The 25288-nt window shown below is 35.6% G+C and overlaps 1 protein-coding gene across 1 annotated transcript in view; it reads right to left on the bottom strand.

The window, feature by feature from the left end:
• Nucleotides 1-25288, bottom strand: part of LOC117325719 (nuclear factor 1 X-type-like) — a 170993-nt gene that overhangs the window by 10136 nt on the left and 135569 nt on the right. The window contains 5 exon segments of the mRNA XM_033882149.1: nucleotides 4424-4604; nucleotides 5704-5721; nucleotides 6546-6626; nucleotides 7259-7395; nucleotides 15591-15848. Coding sequence (XP_033738040.1) covers nucleotides 4424-4604; nucleotides 5704-5721; nucleotides 6546-6626; nucleotides 7259-7395; nucleotides 15591-15848 — 675 coding nt within the window.

The following is a 25288-nucleotide window of genomic DNA, read 5'->3' as shown; positions in this document are numbered from 1 at the left end:
CATTTATGGTACTTCAAAACAAAAAACTTGACTCCTTTTGTTCAGGAATCATTTGATGTTAATAAATCTGTATATGAGAAGATAAACTTCTGGTATAATTACAGGATGGTAAACAATGTGATAAAGAATAACAACCAGATAAAGACTATCTTCATCGAATAATTCAGGAAAAGAAAACTTCAAGATTCATTTTCAACTTCAAACCTGATTACAAAGATTACAGTCCATTCGATTGGACGACACATTCCCTATTTATTGTCCTTTTCCAATGTTGATCAACCAGATAAAGACTATCTTCATCGAATAATTCAGCAAACAGGAAAAGAAAACTTCAAGATTCTTTTTCATAACCAGATAAAGACTATCTTCATCGAATAATTCAGCAAACAGGAAAAGAAAACTTCAAGATTCATTTTCAACTTCAAACCTGATCACAAAGATTACAGTCCATTCGATGGGACGACACATTCCCTATTTATTGTCCTTTTCCAATGTTGATCATCCAATCATACTGAACCACACAATTCAGCAATGTAATTGCACAAATCACACCTTTATGCGGTGAGAACATTTTTGGGGGTGTTATAAGATTCCATAACTGTATGCAAATTGTGAAGCATTCCATATCTATATCTATATATATATACAGTACGTGTATATATTTACACATATCAAAATTGGAATGACACAGGAGATTTGCAAGTTTAAGTTCACCATCAGTCATGGGATGTTTATGTAAAATGTTATATTTACCGGGGTAATTAGTAATTTTGAGAATATATTTATGAAGCTCTATTCTGTACATTCTACCAGTGCTTAGAGAATGGACACAATTTTATGTTCTCCAATGTCAAAATTAATCATATGTAAAATATCAGGGGCTTATTCGCCATTCTAGGCCTGATTGCCAAAATGGACTTGAAATCAATATTTTTAAGAGAATGATCTATGACTTGAATATTTCATAAAAAATAATGTAATACATCGTTTATTCACTTCATTCAGATCTTCAGACACCACATAATTTGTGAAGTCATATATAGAAATATATGAACCATTTTGTTATTGATTTATTCACACAAGTAAGCACTAGATGTAAGCAGTAAGTATATGTACCGCTATCTACTGGCATGACTTTGAGTACAGTAAACTACACTCGCTTTGTGGATATTGACAGGATAACATATATTTACATACTAATTCAATTTTAGAATTGTAACTGAAATCTTGTAACAGCATGGCACAAATAGTCATCTGAACATGTGTTGTATATTGAAAAATTATTTAAGGTAAATTTTCAGTTTATCAATTCATTGATTACTCCGTGTTTGAAGCATGGTGTAGTGAGAATTTCAAGTCCTGATCATGACTTGATGAAAATTTCCACAGCAATATTATATAGAGAATCAATCACAATATATCAAAAGTTATAAAACTACAAATAATAATTAACGGCTGAATATCAAATTAAGTGAATATCACAAGTCTTTTTGCATTTGTTTTTAGATAATCCGGATTTCCGTTTTCCAGCTTTAACAAAAAAACGAGAAGTATTTTAATTGCCGTTATAGTTGAATTACCAAAATGGACCTGAAATCAGTACTTTAAAAAAAAGAATGATCTATGACTTGAATATTTCATAAAAATAATTTAATACATCGTTTATTCACTTCATTCAGATCTTCAGACACCGCATAATTTGTGAAGTCATATATAGAAATATATGAATTATTTTTGTTATTGATTTATAGTTCACACAAGTAAGCACGAGATGTAAGCAGTACGTATATGTACCGCTATCTACGGCATGACCGAGTACAGTAGACTACACTCGCTTTGTGGATATTGACAGTATAACATATATTTACATACTAATTCAATTTTAGAATTATAACTGAAATCTTGTAACAGCATGGCACAAATAGTCATCTGAACATGTGTTGTATATTGAAAAATTATTTAGGTAAATATTAACTCATTTGCTTGACTTCAATTTTCAATTTATCAATTCATTGATTACTGTGTTTGAAGTATGGTGTAGCGAGAATTTCAAGTCTTGAACATGACTTGATGAACGTTCTAAATTAAAAAATTATCAAAATGAATTTGTTTGAAAAATAACACAAGTTCCACAGCAATATTATACAGAGAATCGATTACACTATTTCAGAAGTTATAAAACTACAAATAACAATTAATGGCTGAATGTTAAATTAAGTGAATATCACAAGTCTTTTTGCATTTGTTTTTAGATAATCCGGATTTCCGTTTTCCGTCTTTGAAAAAAAAATACGTAGGCGTATTGCATAGTAAACGTAGCCATGTGTACATATGTAACAGCTGATTTCAATCAGATTGACTTAACATGAACTTAACACCGTCTCAGTAGTTCGTCACAATCGAAAATTTGATCGTGAATTCGGTATTTTGCAAATTCTTTCAAAATACTTCCAGGTAAAGGAAAAAATGCATATGGTCTCTATACACACACCAAAGATTAATAGATCCTATATTGGGTCCATTCTCTCGTAAAAATATCGATTTGGGTCCACTATCGGCCATTTCGGTAATTCAACTCTAACGACAATCGGGCCGCGATTCGCAAATGAAAAATTAATTTAAAATTCGTAAACCACTAATATTTTACATATGATACAATTAGGCATTGAAAAACATATATGTGGGTCAATTCTCTGAAAATAATGCCAATTTATATTATAATTGAGCCCCATTTTTCTTCGTTTCGGTATTTCCAAGTCTGCTTCACCTGTGGTCCGTTTCAGTAAATATTCTCGACTTTGCCGAAATAAAAACAAGCTATATAATTGTTCATTTTAAACATGACAACTGCCGACCACACGTATCTAAAAGTGTTATTGTTGATATTATCTGAATATATTGCCGTAGTTATCTGTCACTTCGATTGTAAACCCCCTGCCAAAGTCATGGAAGAATCGACCAATCAAATTGGTTTAACGTTTGATTTTCGTAATCTTGCAGTTACCTCCCTTACAACAGTAAATACGTTCCAAGTATCGCCTACAACAACCAATCCCGTGCACATGGAAAACAAGATATTATCATTTGCATTTGATTTATTGGTCGTTTTCGTCAAAGGAAAATGGAATATGGAAATCGATGACAATGTTAACGCTATGACCAGTCACCATGACCACAAATGCCACCTAGTATCTACCTTTCTCGCAAACATGTACTGTACGCAGTACAGTAACCTATAGTATGATACAATGTATCGTCTCGTATGCCGTTATTGATATATTTCTTTCTCTAAATTATAGAAATATTCATCTAGTTGATAATGATGTAACATTCTAGAATATATATAATACACATTTAAGTAAATCGCGGACATATTTGCAGACCGATGCTATAATGTCAGCCGTTTTGGAATGAACACGGAAGAGCAAAACTTTCTAAACATCCGGAGACGAATGCGCCTGCGCAATATTTGTTTACATAAATATATTGACCTGGAGTTATTCGTAAAGTTCAGGTTCATTTAGTCTTCACATTTCGCTAGCGTTATGCATTTCTCAAATCGTATGCATCTTGAAAACATCTACTGAATACATTTCAACATTTTCGGTAAAACTACTACATAAAACGAAGGTGTTTTTGTAAGTAAATTATTTGAAGCGTAAGGCAATGGGGGCAGCCATATTTCATTGAAACAGACAGTAGATGGCGTATTGGTGAATGTGGCTACCAAATATGGTCATATTTCTCAGTCCAGTTCTTGATGGCAATAACCGAACATTAATGTTCGTTTAAAAAACTGAATTTTTGAAATAACTAAGCTAAGCCTAGTACATGATTTTAAAGTTGAAAAGTAAGAGGGTATGTTTGTGATCCGACTACACTTGGCTTATGTACTATGGTTTATAAATCCTTCAATTCAGGTTGAAATTTTCGCCTTCATCTTAAATTCGCCCTATCTTCAAATGGCGAAAAGGACGAAAATTAAACGGGGGCGAAAATTACCAGGTATACAGTATTTATTTATTTAACAGGTTTTACTTCCGCTATTACAGCCTTATGGCGTTTCAGCTATTTTAGAAATTATATACTCCCTCCCCCCAAGAGAAATCTATCTCTGGTTTAGCTGCCTAGAGAAACTGAGCAAACTTACACTTTGGGTGACATACTAAGTAATCCATATTCTGTAAAATTGTAGTTATGCTAACTTGATGTACCTTCACATTAATTTACAGGTAAACATAATGCGAGGTTCCATCAAAACATTTGAAACATTTTTGCCTGAGCAAACCTTTATTTAAACAAGTAAATATACTGGTCATACGGGTACTGGTAGGTGTAGATCTATCGGGAATCAGATTGACGAAGAGACCATCAAAAGATAGGGCAAGGGACATTCACTTTAACACATGTTAACAGCACTCACTAGACACTGTTGAGGTCAAAGGCGTCGGAGCACTGCTGACCACTTGTCCGTCTGATGTCCGAAGAATGGCGACAGGTCGTGCCAAGTTTGGTGGAGGTGGGGGAGGTGGGGGGAGCATCCCTGGCGAAAAGAAGTGTGGGAGTTTCGTAGGGCTCTTCATCGGCGGCGTTGATGAATTTGACTGGAAACAGAAAAGTTACATTATCTACCCAAAACACAAAGAACACACATATGAATACTCAATGATTTATACATAGTTCCTATAAGATACATTTCACAATTTTTGGAATTCCTATTTTTAGATTCTGCTACTTCTCATATCCACTATCACATGATCGTTTAAGAACAGCAGTATTTGGTTCGATCATATTATGTATCATTCTGACAAAAGTCTGATGACTTATTGATAACAATTCTGATATAAATGATAGGTGGGCCAATGATAAAGGTCCGTGTCCAGGACTATCAGAACAGGTCAGAATAGTATGTGACTAGTTAACTCTATATCACAGATTACATACACTAAAGGTTAAGAAACTGACAAACAAAAATGATTAAAAAGCAAAAATATATTAAAGAATTATCCTTCAATACATGAAACAAACATGACAGGGCATATTTTCTTCAATTTCAATTACTGAGAAGAAAAACAGGATTTTAAAACCAATTTTCTTGATTTTAGAATCAGCATACAGGTAATACTGATCACAGATTCTGAATTAACTCCAAGCAAAACAAACATGATTTTTTTCCAGATGTGTCTTTTTTACCCTTTTTCTTAATTGAAAGCATGTTATTGTTTATTTCAATGTACGTTGAATAATTGACTTGATGACAAAGAGAAATAAGATTGACAGACAGGAAATATATGCAGGAATTTCTAGGACTCTATCAGCATCCATCTCAGCATCAGTGAAATCTACCACAGCAATAAACTCAGTATATTGTACATGGAAGAAACTACTAGAAACCACAACAAATCAACATCACCTCGAAATAAATGAAGAATTTTTTATCTTTTTAAACAATTTTTTTTAAAAGGGCATTCCTCAGGATGAAAGGAAAAACATACAAAAGTAACACATTCTAAAAGCAAGTGGGGAAATCAAATCAGGTTTAAGAAACTTACAGAAAGATTTATTTTGTTTTATTCCAACAGATTTTAAACAAAAACAACTAACAAACAAAAAATGACATTCTCAAGCATTACAGAAACATTGAGACTAGGAAATCACACGACTAAAAGTACAAAGAGTTATCTCCCTTTTACTGTAACTTACATGGATGTGTTCATCGCCCTGCAAGGAACGAGATGAAAAGTGTAAAAAAAAATCTAGTAATTCTTACTATCTTAAACTTGTAAATAAGCTACAGTACTTATGGTGTAACAGCCGATTAGGTACATATGGTATCCTGAGAGTATATAGGTAAGAATATGTTATTATTTTAAAGATATGGACGTGATGAAGGAATTAAATCTCAGTCCCACTTCGTCAGTGTTAAACAATTCTAGACTATTTTATTAATCAGGTTTTGAAAGTCTGTTTCACTGCAGTTCAAACAATGGAAGTGAAAATGGACAGAAATTGAGGAATATTGTTACTCTGATTTGGCAACTAAAGAAACCTACTCTGTAACAGGGTATGACGTACACCAAATGTTGCGAAAGTTGGAGCATAGGTTAGGGTTTCACAGCAAGTTTACAAATCAGCACAAAAAATAGTGAAAACCTGCCAATAATGACCAAGGGTAATCAGAATCTGCCTAAAATGACCAGTCATAGCAGGGGCTGGGATATCACAAAGGAAATTCATCTTCTGCACAACAGTACACTTTTAAGTCATTTCACAACAAAAATCTTTATTTGGAAAAACATTAAAAGTTAGATACACTAATTTGTTTTTGAGAGAGGTACAACTTTTAAGATAATTAGAAAAGTGTGGTTTTTAACAACACAATGGGTCGGTTTGCTTTATGACACAATTTGAAAAGATGGTTGGTTTTAAGTAAGACTTGGTCACTTCCTGAGGCAGTGGTCTGAATTCCACAAGTATGATGGTCATTATAGGCAGGCCATTCACTGAGAGGTGTGGTCACTATAAGGATTGACCATTATAGCTACCATGTTGCCGTGACTAGAAGCCTGGTCTCGTAAGGCTGCTGAATTAAAGGCTGTCTCGAAAAATCGTAGTACCCCAGGCTTCTATTCAAGGAAAAAATGTACGATGCAAGCAGAGTCAATATTTTCAACTTTCAAGGCAAGTAAACAGGTATTAAATCATTGTTACAAACATGCACCCCATCTTTGAAAGCAGCCAGAATACTGGAACAAGTCTCTAACTTCTCAATACAAAATCCACCGACCAAATTTGCAAATATTGTGACATTGATTGTGAAACTGTTACAAATCTTAGAATAATTTTGTACCTAACGTCCAGGAAATCTCAGGATGGTTACAAGTCATATAATGAATACAAAACATGACTACTACCTGTAGTTTAGCTATAGTAATCTAGACATCCATAACTGGAGAAAGTATTTACTGACACTGATATACACAGATTTGTCATTTTGATGAGAATTTAGAACTTGATCCATTCTGGCAGCTTCTTACTTTTTATGAGTTATATAGTTTTCATGCAGCTTAATCAAGCTGTTTGTTTTTGGTTCTGTATTATGTCTACAGGACAAGAAAGTCCAAACCTCTGACCTTCCTTGTCACTGTTAAAGTCCCAGTAATTTACTGTTTAAATTTATAATATACCATGACCTGAATTAATGATATATGCCAATAATAAAAAGTAGGTCACGGCCGCCTAGTTATGTTATACACACCTGTCCCTGTGAGTTTTGAGCCTCCTGACATACCAGCGAAACAAAGTCGGAGAATGTGTCACCCCCGGGGTGTTCCTGGTACTTCATAGAAGGGTGTGGCCCTGGCCCGGGACCCGACATGGCCATCTGTTGTAAACCTGTAAAGACAACACACATCAGTCAAACTGACAACAAAGTTAAACAACAGAACTAGCAACAACACAATTAACCTACAAACCAAGTACAACTAACAACATCACAACAACTAACATGAGTAAAACCAATCTATGTTATCTAGTTTGGCACTGAAAACAAGAATTATATGTAACTTCACTAAAATTTGTGTCTGATAATGCTTTTGCTTCCAGCATTATAAAAGTGTCTGATAACATTGTTTCCAGCATAGTAAAAGTGTCTGATGATGTTTTTGATTCCAGCATTGTAAAAGTGTCGGATGACATTTTGTAAACATCCAAACCTCTTATCCCCATACACATAATTTAAACATCAAAATCTCTTTCAAAGACACACCATAAACATCAAAACCTCCTACCCTCACACACTTTTAACATCAAAATCTCTTTCCCTATCACATGTTCAACATCCAGATCTCTTACCCTAAATCTCTTACAATATCACAGTAAACATCCAGATCTCTTACCCTAAATCTCTTACAATATCATGGTAAACATCCAGATCTCTTACCCTAAATCTCTTACAATATCACAGTAAACATCCAGATCTCTTACCCTAAATCTCTTACAATATCACAGTAAACATCCAGATCTCTTACACTAAATCTCTTTCACCATCACGGTAAACATCCAGATCTCTTACCCTAAATCTCTTACAATATCCTCTTACAATATCACATCAAACATCCAGATCTCTTACCCTAAATCTCTTACACTATTACATGTTAAACATCCAGATCTCTTACCCTAAATCTCTTACAATATCACATTAAACATCCAGATCTCTGTTACCCTAAATCTCTTACACTATTACATGTTAAACATCCAGATCTCTTACCCTAAATCTCATACAATATCACATTAAACATCCAGATCTCTTACCCTAAATCTCTTACAATATCACATTAAACATCCAGATCTCTTACACTAAATCTCTTTCACCATCACGGTAAACATCCAGATCTCTTACCCTAAATCTCTTACAATATCACATTAAACATCCAGATCTCTTACCCTAAATATCTTACAATATCACATTAAACATCCAGATCTCTTACCCTAAATCTCTTACAATATCACATTAAACATCCAGATCTCTTACACTATCAAATGTTAAACATCGAAAGGAGGAGTAGTTTTAAATCACACTCATTTACAAAACTCACCCCTATCTAAATTTGATCTAGGCATGTTAGATTTCTGGTTTATTCAATGTGTGTGGCCTTAATAAGTATGTTATCTTTGGTGTAGAGGAATGGATGGAAGGTATTTTAATGTCAATTTTAAACATTAAATCACAAAAATTAATTCTAAACTAATGAAACAGTTATATCTGAATCATACATGAGTGACCCTAAGACTTTTCCATCACTGAACTGAGCAATATTTAAATATTTAGATAATGTTTGAATATATTCTTGTGCTTAGATTTATGAAACAAATCTATTGTTCGAAAATTATCTTTTGTATGACTATTCAAGTATTTTTTTTATTTTTTTACCCCAAAACACCTGATTCATTGAAATCATTTGATCTAAAGAGTTATCTATAGGTAATTATATGATATACAATCACCGAGCCAGAGTAACCTACATACACCTCGACCAATGTGTATACCGCCATCGTAAAGGTGTGTCATTTACTTTGATCTATGTGTGTATTAAGACAATATCATAATTGTACTATTCTCTAGACTTTGTACCATTGTATACACTCATTCATACAGAAACACAGAAGAAAAGATTTCCAAAAATTTAACAAAACTTATGAAATATGAAAGAAATACAATGTTGGTTCCTGACAATGGCCGATTGTTGGAGCGGAAATGGACATAGGGATGACAGTGGTGTATATATATAGGTATTATGGTTGCTTATGCAATGGGATAATACCTGTCTAAATACAATGGACAAGACACCTGTAGTATACAGTCGGACAAAACCTCAACTATAGACCAGCGAGTCAACCTAATACTACAGAGTTAGTCTACACTAGTAACTGAGTCGGCCATTCAGACACTGACCTGTAACATGTTCATTATCTATCCCAATGTATTGTCAGGTACTCCAGCCTGTATATTAGCTGGAATGGGCGGGCCTGTGGATGTTAATTACAACCCATTAAGGTATGTAGAGGTATTATATCTGAGGTAACTCCAGGGGGCCCAGCCATACAGAAAGGGGGTAAATCTACACTAAATACCTCCATACCTTACCCAAAAGGCCTAACTGGACATGGCAATTGTGTAAAAATTCTGTACAGCCAGCGGAAACACATGATTAATGCTACTTTCATGCATTTCATTTACATAGAACAATCAGCAGCTGAAAATGATCAAATTATGAAAAATAAGCATATGAGATAACTCTGCACAGTTTCCCAAAAAGAAACTTTTCAGTTTGTTGAAAAAATAATATTAAACAATGAAGAATTTCTATCAATATGTTTAGGTATTCCATACACCGTTTCACCAGATTTGTAAGTTTTGAATTTAATTGCAGCTATTTATAAAGACTATGCTAGCAAAGTCTTAACTATCCCATAACATACACTAGATAGTACCTCGCAACTAAACATGGAGTAATCAAATGTTTCTATTTAACTTCAAATTAAAGTGAACTTCCAATAAATTCAAATAAATCTTAATTTACAATATTATAATTTTGAAAATTTAGAAAATAATTCTTGAAATTTACTTGTATTTATGAATATTTTCAGAACTAATCATTTCACTGGTTTGAGAAGCATTCCCCTCAAAGGAACATCTACCAGACGGGAGCCTCCCGAGATGTATAAACACTCACCAATGACTATGTAGAGGTAATTAGAGTATAGTTCCTCTACATCAGTACATACTCTATCACTTACTTCACACTAATTCTGTGGAGAGGTCTGGGGATTCAAATAAACGAATATTCAAACACTGATATTAGTTTACAACACAATCATAATAGAATCAGCCTGTTATGCACTCAGGTTTAATTACATGCGATATGTAAATGTTTCTTACCAGAGTAAACAGATAAGAAATGACAAGCTTTTCAAGCTTGAGATTCTACCTTTGATTCCAAGCTTGTCATTTGTAGATAGTACAGCTGGTTAGAGATATTCAGATAAATACTTCTCCCCTCCCTCATTTCCAACTCCAATCAACCTATAACTTGTATATTTACAGTAACAGTTCCGTGGCCCTATAACTTGTATATTTACGGTAATGATTTGTGGCCCTATAACTTGTATATTTACGGTAATGGTTTGTGGCCCTATAACTTGTATATTTACAGTAACAGTTTGGTGGCCCTATAACTTGTATATTTACGGTAATGGTTTGTGGCCCTATAACTTGTATATTTATGGTAATGGTTTGTGGCCCTATAACTTGTATATTTACGGTAACAGTTTGGTGGCCTTATAATTTGTACATTTACTGTAAAGGTTTGTGGCCCTATAACTTGTATATTTACGGTAATGGTTTGTGGCCCTATAACTTGTATATTTACGGTAACAGTTTGTGTCCCTATGACTTGTATATTTACAGTAACAGTTTGGTGGCCCTATAACTTGTATATTTACGGTAATGGTTTGTGGCCCTATAACTTGTATATTTACTGTAACAGTTTGGTGGCCCTATAACTTGTATATTCACTGTAACAGTTTGTGTCCCTATGACTTGTTTATTTACAGTAACAGTTTGGTGGACCTATAACTTGTATATTTACGGTAATGGTTTGTGGCCCTATAGCTTGTATATTTACGGTAACAGTTTGTGTCCCTATGACTTGTTTATTTACAGTAACAGTTTGGTGGACCTATAACTTGTATATTTACGGTAATGGTTTGTGGCCCTATAGCTTGTATATTTACGGTAATGGTTTGTGGCCCTATAACTTGTATATTTACGGTAACAGTTTGTGTCCCTATGACTTGTATATTTACAGTAACAGTTTGGTGGCCCTATAACTTGTATATTTACGGTAATGGTTTGTGGTCCTATAACTTGTATATTTACTGTAACAGTTTGGTGGCCGTTATAACTTGTATATTTACGGTAATGGTTTGTGGCCCTATAACTTGTATATTTACAGTAACAGTTTGGTGGCCCTATAACTTGTATATTTACTGTAACAGTTTGGTGGCCCTATAACTTGTATATTTACTGTAGCAGTTTGTGGCCCTATAACTTGTATATTTACGGTAACAGTTTGGTGGCCCTATAACTTGTATATTTACGGTAACAGTTTCGTGCCCTATAACTTGTATATTTACTGTAACAGTTTGTGGCCCTATAACTTGTATATTTACGGTAATGGTTTGTGGCCCTATAACTTGTATATTTACTGTAACAGTTTGGTGGCCCTATAACTTGTATATTTACGGTAATGGTTTGTGGCCCTATAACTTGTATATTTACGGTAATGGTTTGTGGCCCTATAACTTGTATATTTACAGTAACAGTTTGGTGGCCCTATAACTTGTATATTTACTGTAACAGTTTGGTGGCCCTATAACTTGTATATTTACGGTAATGGTTTGTGTCCCTATAACTTGTATATTTACAGTAACAGTTTGGTGGCCCTATAACTTGTATATTTACGGTAATGGTTTGTGGCCCTATAACTTGTATATTTACTGTAATGTTTGTGGCCCTATAACTTGTATATTTACAGTAACAGTTTGGTGGCCCTATAACTTGTATATTTACAGTAACAGTTTGGTGGCCCTATAACTTGTATATTTACAGTAACAGTTTGTGGCCCTATAACTTGTATATTTACAGTAACAGTTTCGTAGCCCTATAACTTGTATATTCACTGTAACTGTTTGTGGCCCTATAACTTGTATATTTACGGTAATCGTTTGTGGCCCTATAACTTGTACATTTACTGTAACAGTTTGTGGCCCTATAACTTGTATATTTACGGTAATGGTTTGGTGGCCCTATAACTTGTATATTTACAGTAACAGTTTCGTGCCCTATAACTTGTATATTTACAGTAATGGTTTGTGTCCCTATAACTTGTATATTTACAGTAACAGTTTGGTGGCCCTATAACTTGTATATTTACGGTAATGGTTTGTGGCCCTATAACTTGTATATTTACGGTAACAGTTTGGTGGCCCTATAACTTGTATATTTACTGTTACAGTTTGGTGGCCCTATAACTTGTATATTTACGGTAATGGTTTGTGGCCCTATAACTTGTATATTTACGGTAACAGTTTGGTGGCCCTATAACTTGTATATTTACAGTAACAGTTTGTGGCCCTATAACTTGTATATTTACTGTAACAGTTTGTGGCCCTATAACTTGTATATTTACGGTAATGGTTTGGTGGCCCTATAACTTGTATATTTACAGTAACAGTTTGGTGGCCCTATAACTTGTATATTTACGGTAATGGTTTGTGGCCCTATAACTTGTATATTTACGGTAATGGTTTGTGTCCCTATAACTTGTATATTTACGGTAATGGTTTGTGTCCCTATAACTTGTATATTTACGGTAATGGTTTGTGGCCCTATAACTTGTATATTTACGGTAATGGTTTGTGTCCCTATAACTTGTATATTTACAGTAACAGTTTGGTGGCCCTATAACTTGTATATTTACGGTAATGGTTTGTGGCCCTATAACTTGTATATTTACGGTAACAGTTTGGTGGCCCTATAACTTGTATATTTACTGTTACAGTTTGGTGGCCCTATAACTTGTATATTTACGGTAATGGTTTGTGGCCCTATAACTTGTATATTTACGGTAATGGTTTGTGTCCCTATAACTTGTATATTTACAGTAACAGTTTGTGGCCCTATAACTTGTATATTTACGGTAATGGTTTGTGTCCCTATAACTTGTATATTTACTGTAACAGTTTGGTGGCCCTATAACTTGTATATTTACGGTAATGGTTTGTGGCCCTATACCTTGTATATTTACGGTAATGGTTTGTGTCCCTATAACTTGTATATTTACTGTAACAGTTTGGTGGCCCTATAACTTGTATATTTACGGTAATGGTTTGTGGCCCTATAACTTGTATATTTATGGTAATGGTTTGTGGCCCTATAACTTGTATATTTACGGTAATGGTTTGTGGCCCTATACCTTGTATATTTACGGTAATGATTTGTGTCCCTATAACTTGTATATTTACGGTAACAGTTTGGTGGCCCTATAACTTGTATATTTACAAGTCATAGGGCCACCAAACTGTTACCGTAAATATTTACGGTAATGATTTGTGGCCCTATAACTTGTATATTTACGGTAATGGTTTGGGTCCCTATAACTTGTATATTTACGGTAATGGTTTGGGTCCCTATACCTTGATTTGTTACTTTTAAATGTTAAAGTCACCCTCTCATTTACACCTTAGTCTATGTTTTCCTATTAACAAACAGCATTCCTGAAACTATTGCTACATTTTAAACAAAGCCGTTTGTCAGTGTTCTGTAGATATGTACTCCCCATCACCTACACTTCACAACTATTAATACACACGAAAACTTTCCAAAAATTTATCTCTCCGAGTTATTAAACAAGTTCACTTGCAGAGAACATCTGCTTGGAGAATCCATGATATATAGGCATTATTCTATATTTACAACTTTTTATACCTAATGGAGATCGCACAGGCAACACACACCAGACACGCAGAGAACACGAAAAACTTTCGTCTCAATGTAAACCACATGCACCTGCAATGGCGGTATTTATAAACGTTATGCTATGTATGTACCAATTGAACAATTAACAGTAAAATCCTAAACAGAAAAAGGAACCAAACCGGATGAAGGAAAGGCTTAATATCTCCTACTTCTTTAAACCCTGAACAATGAGGAAATGAGGAAATGGGGTCTTGAAAACTTTACCCTTATTGAAATGTTTAGTATACAAGGCCTCAAATCCTCTACTGGCCAATGTCATGTTACATTCTTATTTGTCCAACTTGGTCCTCAACATGAACCCTCTTTCCTACCGATCCTGCATTTTGGAAGTTGAAATTCATTCATACTGAAAGCTGAACCTTTGTAAGTAAAAATCTGCCTACTTGTACTTGAGGATGTGCCTCTTCAAAGTTAAAACCTGCCCAAATATACCAGGTAATGTGACTTTTTAAGGTTAAAACCTGCCCATATATACTAGGGAATGTGGCTCTTTAAGGTTAAAACCTGCCCATATATACTAGGGAATGTGGCTCTTTAAGGTTAAAACCTGCCCATATATACTACGGAATGTGGCTCTTTAAGGTTAAAATCTGCCCATATATACTAGGGAATGTGGCTCTTTAAGGTTAAAGACGTACCAGTTACTTCATCAATGGATATATTCAATTCATAAACTGTATTCTATTTTCATATGAAGTAAGAAAACAATATCTACACATTATATCTATAAAGTTTAAAATATGAACTGAAGTTGTGAAATTCCAAATGATAAGAGTAGAAAACAAGCACTATGTATATGTTATCATCATTAGTAATTCAGAGTGATGGCAGTCTAATGTCACTGATGTTTGACAGATGTTGGAGGTCCAGGTAGATGGATGGTAGTCGGTGATTTTATAAGAGAATTACCACGATTTAGAAAACTGATGAAAATTCAAGTTCTAATATAACTATGTGATGAAATGTAATTGGTGGCCAATTATCAAGACTGAATGTTGAGGATAGGGTAACTGTTGATGAGGATGAGTTATGAACAATGACAGGTCGCCAGGCCAGGTGTAAGACAGTATCAAGGCCTACAGGTCGCCAGGCCAGGTGTAAGACAGTATCAAGGCCTACCTATCACAAGTGAAATAGATTGTTTGATTGAAAAGAGAAAAGGGGCATAACTGTTTTGCACAGAATTTGCTGAAAAGTATGATGGATAGATAAAAACATTTTTTTAAACTATGGACAGTTTACAGGTGGCCTAAATATAGCCAATAAAACACCTACCATTAAAGCCAGTCATTCCTATATATATCACCTGATTATATAAAGTTGTAAAGTCAAAAAGATTAAATTTATGAAATCATTTCATGAAGCATCTCAGCCTCGTACATTTTGACATATCTACTAAAACAATCCTACTTTCAGGCACAGAACTTTTCTCTGATATTTTTGTCCTCAGTCCAACATTAACAGTAATTCCTGGACTCAGATCACATACCTTGTGCCATAAATACACCTCTACCTGAGAGGGGCGGGGACGAGGAAAGTGGGCGTGTCCCTGCTGGCTGTGGGGTGTGACCACTCAGGGGCCTGGGTGGGGTCCCCTGCTCGTGCTGAGATGCATGCTGGGACAATGAGAGGCCAGACGACACCGGGGTGAAGCCTCGCGCATTTGATGAAGATGAAGATGCATCTACCGTAGGTTTACTAGCATGGAGCAGGTGAGGTGAATGCATGGCTGCACTATTTGTCAAACCTGTGTACAAATGATATAACACACAAAAATGCAAACGGACACTAAACTGTCCTCCAAGCCAAGGCTACAACAACAAAAACGTCCAAGGCTGGCCATGCAGTCTTACAGAAAATTGCTAACATGGAGTCAGTTATCACGGGTAAAAAAAAATTCTTTAAACTATCTTCCCTCCCCGAGACAAATATTTTGCAAATTTTTCACCAGCAATCTTTTCTTCAAATATTCATTGACATATTCACATGAGCCGATAAATCTAACTAAAACTTTACAGGAGTAGTAACTTTTCATAAGTAATTACCTAGAAACTTTGACTCATCTTTTTTTCAATAAAGACCGAGACGCAGAATAGAATCTTTATAGATTTCATATTTGCCTTCCTGCATGCTTCGTACTGAGGCTCATTATTCGTTATGACTTTTTTTTGTTTAACAATAATTTATTAATTTATTAATCAAATGAAATAAATATTTCTTATCTGACTACATCTTATATAAGGAAACACTAACCATACCAGCTTAACCTCAGAAATTATCTGATAACAACTAACCATACCAGCTTAACCTCAGAAATTATCTGATAACAACTAACCATACCACCTTAACCTCAGAAATTATCTGATAACAACTAACCATACCAGCTTAACCTCAGAAATTATCTGATAACAACTAACCATACCAGCTTAACCTCAGAAATTATCTGATAACAACTAACCATACCAGCTTAACCTCAGAAATTATCTGATAACAACTAACCATACCACCTTAACCTCAGAAACTATCTGATAACATTTTATCTTTTTTTAAATTCAATGTCAGTTTTCAACTTCAGTTTCAGATTTTCTTATCTTGGATCCACCACTTAAACATCTCTAGGCAAAGAAATGTATCGCTTTATTCATTGTTTTTTATTTCTAATAGTGATCCTCTACCTGTAACCATGGTAGCGACCTTGTTATTGTGTTAAAGTCACCAATCAGATTATAACATATACAAGGCTAGAAGGCATCTTCTAGGAAAAACAGAAAACATATGTTCAAACTGTGAAAGAAAAATAGAACCTTGGATTAAAAACCAAAAGGCAAAGTGCTGTGAAATACCCTACTGTGCTCAGCCATACTCGCACCTGATAAAGCTCTCACTAAGGCATACGCTCCTGATAAAGCTCTCACTAAGGTATACAAGGGATGTGGTGCTCTTAACTAAAAGATATACATGTGATTTTAAAATAAAAATTCTAAAATGAATGTCCAGAGGAATCGCATGGCCAGCCTTGGGTAGCAAACAAGAGAAAATTGGTGTTGGCAGCAAATATCACAATATACATGAAGAACAAAGTAAGTTAGTAGGTTAATTAAAAGATTACATGTTAGCTGGGAAAATCAATGACTGAAAGCTTTATACACAATCACATATTGTATACAAAGTAGGCTGTTAAATATTAAACTATTAATGAATGACAATGTATTTATAAAAATGAACTGAAATCGTGCTTTGAGCAGAAATTACCACATATGTACACACCATTGATGAGAATAACCGTGAGCAAACAAAATACAATACTTTCCAACAGTTAGAAAAACAGGATGTGACATATATCAACGAAGAAGATCTTATGGTCATGACATGATATTGGGATGATGGAGTGTGTAGGACGCATCCTGTGATATTGAGATGATGGAGTGTGTAGGACGCATCCTGTGATATTGAGATGATGGAGTGTGTAGGACGCATCCTGTGATATTGGGATGATGTTTGATATATTATGACAGTGTGTACAACACACCCTGTGATATTGAGATGATGTGTGATATATTATGACAGTGTGTACAACACACCCTGGGATATTGAGATGATGTGTGATATATTATGACAGTGTGTACAACACACCTTGGGATATTGAGATGATGTGTGATATATTATGACAGTGTGTAGGACACACCCTGGGATATTGGGATGATGTGTGATATATTATGACAGTGTGTAGGACACACCCTGTGATATTGAGATGATGTGTGATATATTATGACAGTGTGTAGGACACACCCTGGGATATTGGGATGATGTGTGATATATTATGACAGTGTGTAGGACACACCCTGGGATATTGAGATGATGTGTGATATATTATGACAGTGTGTACAACACACCCTGGGATATTGAGATGATGTGTGATATATTATGACAGTGTGTACAACACACCCTGGGATATTGAGATGATATGCGATATATTATGACAGTGTGTACAACACACCCTGGGATATTGAGATGATGTGTGATATATTATGATAGTATGTAGGACACACCCGGGATATTGAGATGATGTGTGATATATTATGACAGTATGTACAACACACCCTGGGATATTGGGATGATGTGTGATATATTATGACAGTGTGTACAACACACCCTGGGATATTGAGATGATGTGTGATATATTATGACAGTGTGTAGGACACACCCTGGGATATTGAGATGATGTGTGATATATTATGACAGTGTGTACAACACACCCTGGGATATTGAGATGATGTGTGATATATTATGACAGTATGTACAACACACCCTGGGATATTGAGATGATGTGTGATATATCATGACAGTGTGTAGGACACACCCTGGGATATTGAGATGATGTGTGATATATTATGACAGTGTGTAGGACACACCCTCGGATATTGAGATGATGTGTGATATATTATGACAGTATGTACAACACACCCTGGGATATTGAGATGATGTGTGATATATTATGACAGTGTGTAGGACACACCCTGGGATATTGGGATGATGTGTGATATATTATGACAGTGTGTACAACACACCCGGGATATTGAGATGATGTGTGATATATTATGACAGTGTGTACAACACACCCTGGGATATTGAGATGATGTGTGATATATTATGACAGTGTGTACAACACACCCTGGGATATTGAGATGATGTGTGATATAGTATGACAGTGTGTACAACACACCCTGTGATATTGAGATGATGTGTGATATATTATGACAGTGTGTACAACACACCTGGGATATTGAGATGATGTGTGATATATTATGACAGTGTGTAGGACACACCCTGTGACATTGAGATGATGTGTGATATATTATGACAGTGTGTAGGACACACCCTGGGATATTGAGATGATGTGTGATATATTATGACAGTGTGTACAACACACCCGGGATATTGAGATGATGTGTGATATATTATGACAGTGTGTACAACACACCCTGGGATATTGAGATGATGTGTGATATATTATGACAGTGTGTACAACACACCCTGGGATATTGAGATGATGTGTGATATATTATGACAGTGTGTACAACACACCCTGGGATATTGAGATGATGTGTGATATAGTATGACAGTGTGTACAACACACCCTGTGATATTGAGATGATGTGTGATATATTATGACAGTGTGTACAACACACCTGGGATATTGAGATGATGTGTGATATATTATGACAGTGTGTAGGACACACCCTGTGATATTGAGATGATGTGTGATATATTATGACAGTGTGTAGGACACACCCTGGGATATTGAGATGATGTGTGATATATTATGACAGTGTGTACAACACACCCTGGGATATTGGGATGATGTGTGATATATTATGACAGTGTGTACGACACACCCTGGGATATTGGGATGATGTGTGATATATTATGACAGTGTGTAGGACACACCCTGGGATATTGAGATGATGTGTGATATATTATGACAGTGTGTAGGACACACCCTGGGATATTGGGATGATGTGTGATATATTATGACAGTGTGTACAACACACCCTGGGATATTGAGATGATGTGTGATATATTATGACAGTGTGTAGGACACACCATGGGATATTGAGATGATGTGTGATATATTATGACAGTATGTACAACACACCCTGGGATATTGAGATGATGTGTGATATATTATGACAGTATGTACAACACACCCTGGGATATTGGGATGATGTGTGATATATTATGACAGTGTGTAGGACACACCCTGGGATATTGGGATGATGTGTGATATATTATGACAGTGTGTACAACACACCCTGGGATATTGAGATGATGTGTGATATATTATGACAGTGTGTACGACACACCCTGTGATATTGAGATGATGTGTGATATATTATGACAGTGTGTAGGACACATCCTGTGATATTGGGATGATGTGTGATATATTATGACAGTGTGTACAACACCCTGGGATATTGAGATGATATGTGATATATTATGACAGTGTGTAGGACACACCCTGGGATATTGAGATGATGTGTGATATAGTATGACAGTATGTAGCACACACCCTGGGATATTGAGATGATGTGTGATATATTATGACAGTGTGTACAACACACCCTGGGATATTGAGACGATGTGTGATATATTATGACAGTGTGTAGCACACACCCTGGGATATTGAGATGATGTGTGATATATTATGACAGTGTGTACAACACACCCTGGGATATTGAGATGATGTGTGATATATTATGACAGTATGTACAACACACCCTGGGATATTGAGATGATGTGTGATATATTAAGACAGTGTGTACAACACACCCTGGGATATTGAGATGATGTGTGATATATTATGACAGTGTGTACAACACACCCTGGGATATTGAGATGATGTGTGATATATTATGACAGTGTGTACAACACACACTGGGATATTGAGATGATGTGTGATATATTATGACAGTGTGTAGGACACACCCTGGGATATTGAGATGATGTGTGATATATTATGACCGTGTGTAGGACACACCCTGGGATATTGAGATGATGTGTGATATATTATGAGTGTGTACAACACACCCTGGGATATTGAGATGATGTGTGATATATTATGACAGTGTGTACAACACACCCTGTGATATTGAGATGATGTGTGATATATTATGACAGTGTGTAGGACACACCCTGGGATATTGAGATGATGTGTGATATATTATGACAGTGTGTAGGACACACCCTGGGATATTGAGATGATATGCGATATATTATGACAGTGTGTAGGACACACCCTGGGATATTGAGATGATGTGTGATATATTATGACAGTGTGTAGGACACACCCTGGGATATTGAGATGATATGCGATATATTATGACAGTGTGTAGGACACACCCTGGGATATTGAGATGATGTGTGATATATTATGACAGTGTGTACAACACACCCTGGGATATTGAGATGATATGTAATGTATTATGATGATTTGTAAGAAACACTTTCTGAGACCTAGCTAAACTGTTGGGATGACTTAATTCTAAGCAAATCAACCCCACATGTTGATGTGTATTAAGAAATTCCAGAAATGATTCCTTCTTTCACCACTAAAGTCTACTACTGGGAACTGAGATCATCACTAATCTGATCTGAAGATGGTTTTATTTCTGAGAAACTGAAAACTGAATGCTTTATACATTATTAGTCAAGTCACTTAACTGTACATGTTGCTCAAATCACTGAACCATACATAGTGTCAAATCACTGAACCATACATGTTGTCAAATCACTGAACCATACATGTTGTCAAATCACTGAACCATACATATTGTCAAATCACTGAACCATACATATTGTCAAATCACTGAACCATACATATTGTCAAAACACTGAACCATACATATTGTCAAAACACTGAACCATACATATTGTCAAATCACTGAACCATACATATTGTCAAATCACTGAACCATACATATTGTCAAATCACTGAACCATACATGTTGTCATACAGGTGGAAATCATCTTAAAGTAAGAAATGATCTCATAATTAGAAATTATCTCGCAAGTTAGAATTTATGAGAAGTTGATAAGTGGTTTATTATCATCTGAAAAAGTTTGTTGCCCAATGTAAAGCTAAGTACAAGGTTAAATAATGCTGACCAAGAGAGAAATAGAAGGGCTATATCTAGGTATTGTCTACCAACAGACTACATCAACTAGTCTCAATCAATCAAAAGGGCATTCCATTTCATGATATTGGGGGTAGAAGATGATTTATGGACAATTCTGTCAAACATCTTGTTTGTACAGAGATCATATACACTCACCAGCATGGCTAGTTCAAATTAGTATATATCTACTATACAAAATCTCGGCCATCAGTAACAAAATACTGGTGGATTTTAACTGTCTACAGTAGAAATCTGACAATCTTCGCAGTCATTAAGGTTCAGAGTTTTCATGTACTAAATGATGCTCCAACGCCTTCATGACTAGCAAGACGTTGCTCGATGCCATCCATCAAAGGAGATATGGGGTTATAGAGAATTTGAGGTTGGTACATGCTATGTTAGCTAGCTGTGAAATAAGCATGGAATGTTTTGAAGACATATTACATAGAAACTCTTTCCCGCCCACTGCACGATTCATTTAGTCTCTGAGACTTTGAGAATCAAATAAAAAATATGTACGTGTGTCTGTCTAATTAATTATCACCGGTCTTGATCACTTTCTACCAGTCTCGTTTACAACCTTATCATGATCCAATCAGAAAACTTAACGTTCATAACCTCTTAAAACTCAAATACCCATAACATCCTCCAGTAGGTGTGTAATGTTATCTCGGTAGACAGTGAGTCATATCACAGTAAGAATCATTACAATTTGTAAAATTGTTTTCCTACATATAAAACTGCACATCAAGATCAAAATTAATTACCTAATGTCTGATGTAATAGGAACAGACAAAAACACAGATAAGTAGTTATCTCCCTTGCTATATTTTGACATTACTTAATGTTCATTATAAGCGACAATCTTCGTAATTAACATCAACCTCAGGACTATCAACAGTAGATAACTGATTTGGGACCCATATGTTTACACAAATTGTTTGTAAATATTTTTTACTGCTTTACGTATTGTGTCAATTAACATATATATGTCAGGTGTTTTACTTTTCTGGTTTAATGTTCAACCATGGTGATACTTGAAAGCGCTCAGACATTGATGTCGATTTCCCTGTTTACATGAGACCTGAAACCCCTCAGACATTGATGTCGTTTTCCCTGTTTACACGGAACCAGAAACCCCTCAGACATTGATGTCAATTTCCCTGTTTACACGGGACCAGAAACCCCTCAGACATTGATGTCGTTTTCCCTGTTTACACGGGACCAGAAACCCCTCAGACATTGATGTCGTTTTCCCTGTTTACCAGAACCAGAAACCCCTCAGACATTGATGTCGTTTTCCCTGTTTACACGAGACCAGAAACCCCTCAGACATTGATGTCGTTTTACCTATTACACGAGACCAGAAACCCCTCAGACATTGATGTCGTTTTCCCTGTTTACCAGAACCAGAAACCCCTCAGACATTGATGTCGTTTTCCCTGTTTACACGAGACCAGAAACCCCTCAGACATTGATGTCGTTTTACCTATTACACGAGACCAGAAACCCCTCAGACATTGATGTCGTTTTCCCTGTTTACACGAGACCAGAAACCCCTCAGACATTGATGTCGTTTTCCCTGTTTACCAGAACCAGAAACCCCTCAGACATTGATGTCGTTTTCCCTGTTTACACGGGACCAGAAACCCCTCAGACATTGATGTCGTTTTCCCTGTTTACACGGGACCAGAAACCCCTCAGACATTGATGTCGTTTTCCCTGTTTACACGGGACCAGAAACCCCTCAGACATTGATGTCGTTTTCCCTGTTTACACGGGACCAGAAACCCCTCAGACATTGATGTCGTTTTCCCTGTTTACACGGGACCAGAAACCCCTCAGACATTGATGTCGTTTTCCCTGTTTACACGGGACCAGAAACCCCTCAGACATTGATGTCGTTTTACCTGTTTACACGGGACCAGAAACCCCTCAGACATTGATGTCGTTTTCCCTGTTTACACGGGACCAGAAACCCCTCAGACATTGATGTCGTTTTCCCTGTTTACACGAGACCAGAAACCCCTCAGACATTGATGTCGTTTTACCTATTACACGAGACCAGAAACCCCTCAGACATTGATGTCGTTTTCCCTGTTTACACGAGACCAGAAACCCCTTAGACACTGATGTCGTTTTACCTATTACACGAGACCAGAAACCCCTCAGACATTGATGTCGTTTTACCTATTACACGAGACCAGAAACCCCTCAGACATTGATGTCGTTTTCCCTGTTTACTTACATATATTACATTGTTTGTGCTGAAACTAAACAAATATCCTAATATATCAAATAGCAAGTCGGCATTTAAAAATACAACATTCATATTTAAATAAAAAGATGAACATATATATTTATCATTATGAAGTATCAAAGAAAAATTTATCTCTTACCAAAATATGAATAAATAAAATTTAAAACGTTCTTCTAACAGAAAAAACATCATTATTGTAAAGCAGTATTGGAAATGTGATTTAAGTTGTAAATATATCATTTTCACAATAATGGATTTATCATCAAGTTGGTTGCAGAATAAATTCACCAGTTTCCATAGCATCAATGCAATAGGCCTACAGATAATTTGTCTTTGCTAGTTCTCAAACTGACATGGAAGCTACTCTACAGTGAAGGATTTCCAAACCCCTCGACACACCCAAGGATTAGGCACTTCACATAAATTTGTACTATCTTTAATTGAGGCATCTCAATTTAAATGTCTGAACTTAAAACTCACTTTTCAAAGAAAACATCTTATGGAAAAAAAAGTTAAAAATCTATTCTTTTTTCCTCATATACATCAGGTCTATATTTTGTAAAATCTCGATTTTATTCACCAATTTTCAAATGGTTCCCCTGGTAACCATTACCTAAGAACATGTGCACCCATGGGACAACTCAATCTAGAAACAAACCACAAAATTTGGGAATTCTGCATAATTTTGAAATAATTTTGGTACGTGAAAGGTCTGTGAGATGTAGGCATATTGATTTTTTAGAAACTAAACTCGCAGCTGCATATCAAATAGTGTTTGTGACGTGTAATGTGTCCGCAGAGTATCATAGAATTACCTAACTTGTAGGTACGGCCAGCCTACCAGCCCCGTTTATCACTCCCAACCAATACACTCGCTTCTACGCAAACGTGAAAAAAGTGGAACTTGGGACGGGAAATTTACATCATTTCGTTACACGGGGAAGACTTAACAATCCCCCCTTATAAATTTGTGATCAGGAAACACATTCTTTTAAAAGCTAACATCCTCATTAAATTTGTATTGTTCTACTGGTACATAGTTTTCCCCGATCTCGTTTTTTTCCCAGACTACAGATCTACTCATGGGTGAATTTGTTATTTACAACCTTCCACAAGTAAATGGCCAGTACCCTGTCATCACCAATCCTGATAGGCACTATCAAAGAATTGGCTCATTCTATACCTCATTAAGTAGGACTTCTAGTAGTAGGAATATCTATACACACATATTGTGTTAGGTTTTCATGTACA

This window comes from Pecten maximus, chromosome 4 (genome assembly GCF_902652985.1).
Source record: "Pecten maximus chromosome 4, xPecMax1.1, whole genome shotgun sequence".
NCBI lineage: Eukaryota > Metazoa > Mollusca > Bivalvia > Pectinida > Pectinidae > Pecten > Pecten maximus.
This window is presented reverse-complemented; position numbering and strand designations above follow the sequence as displayed.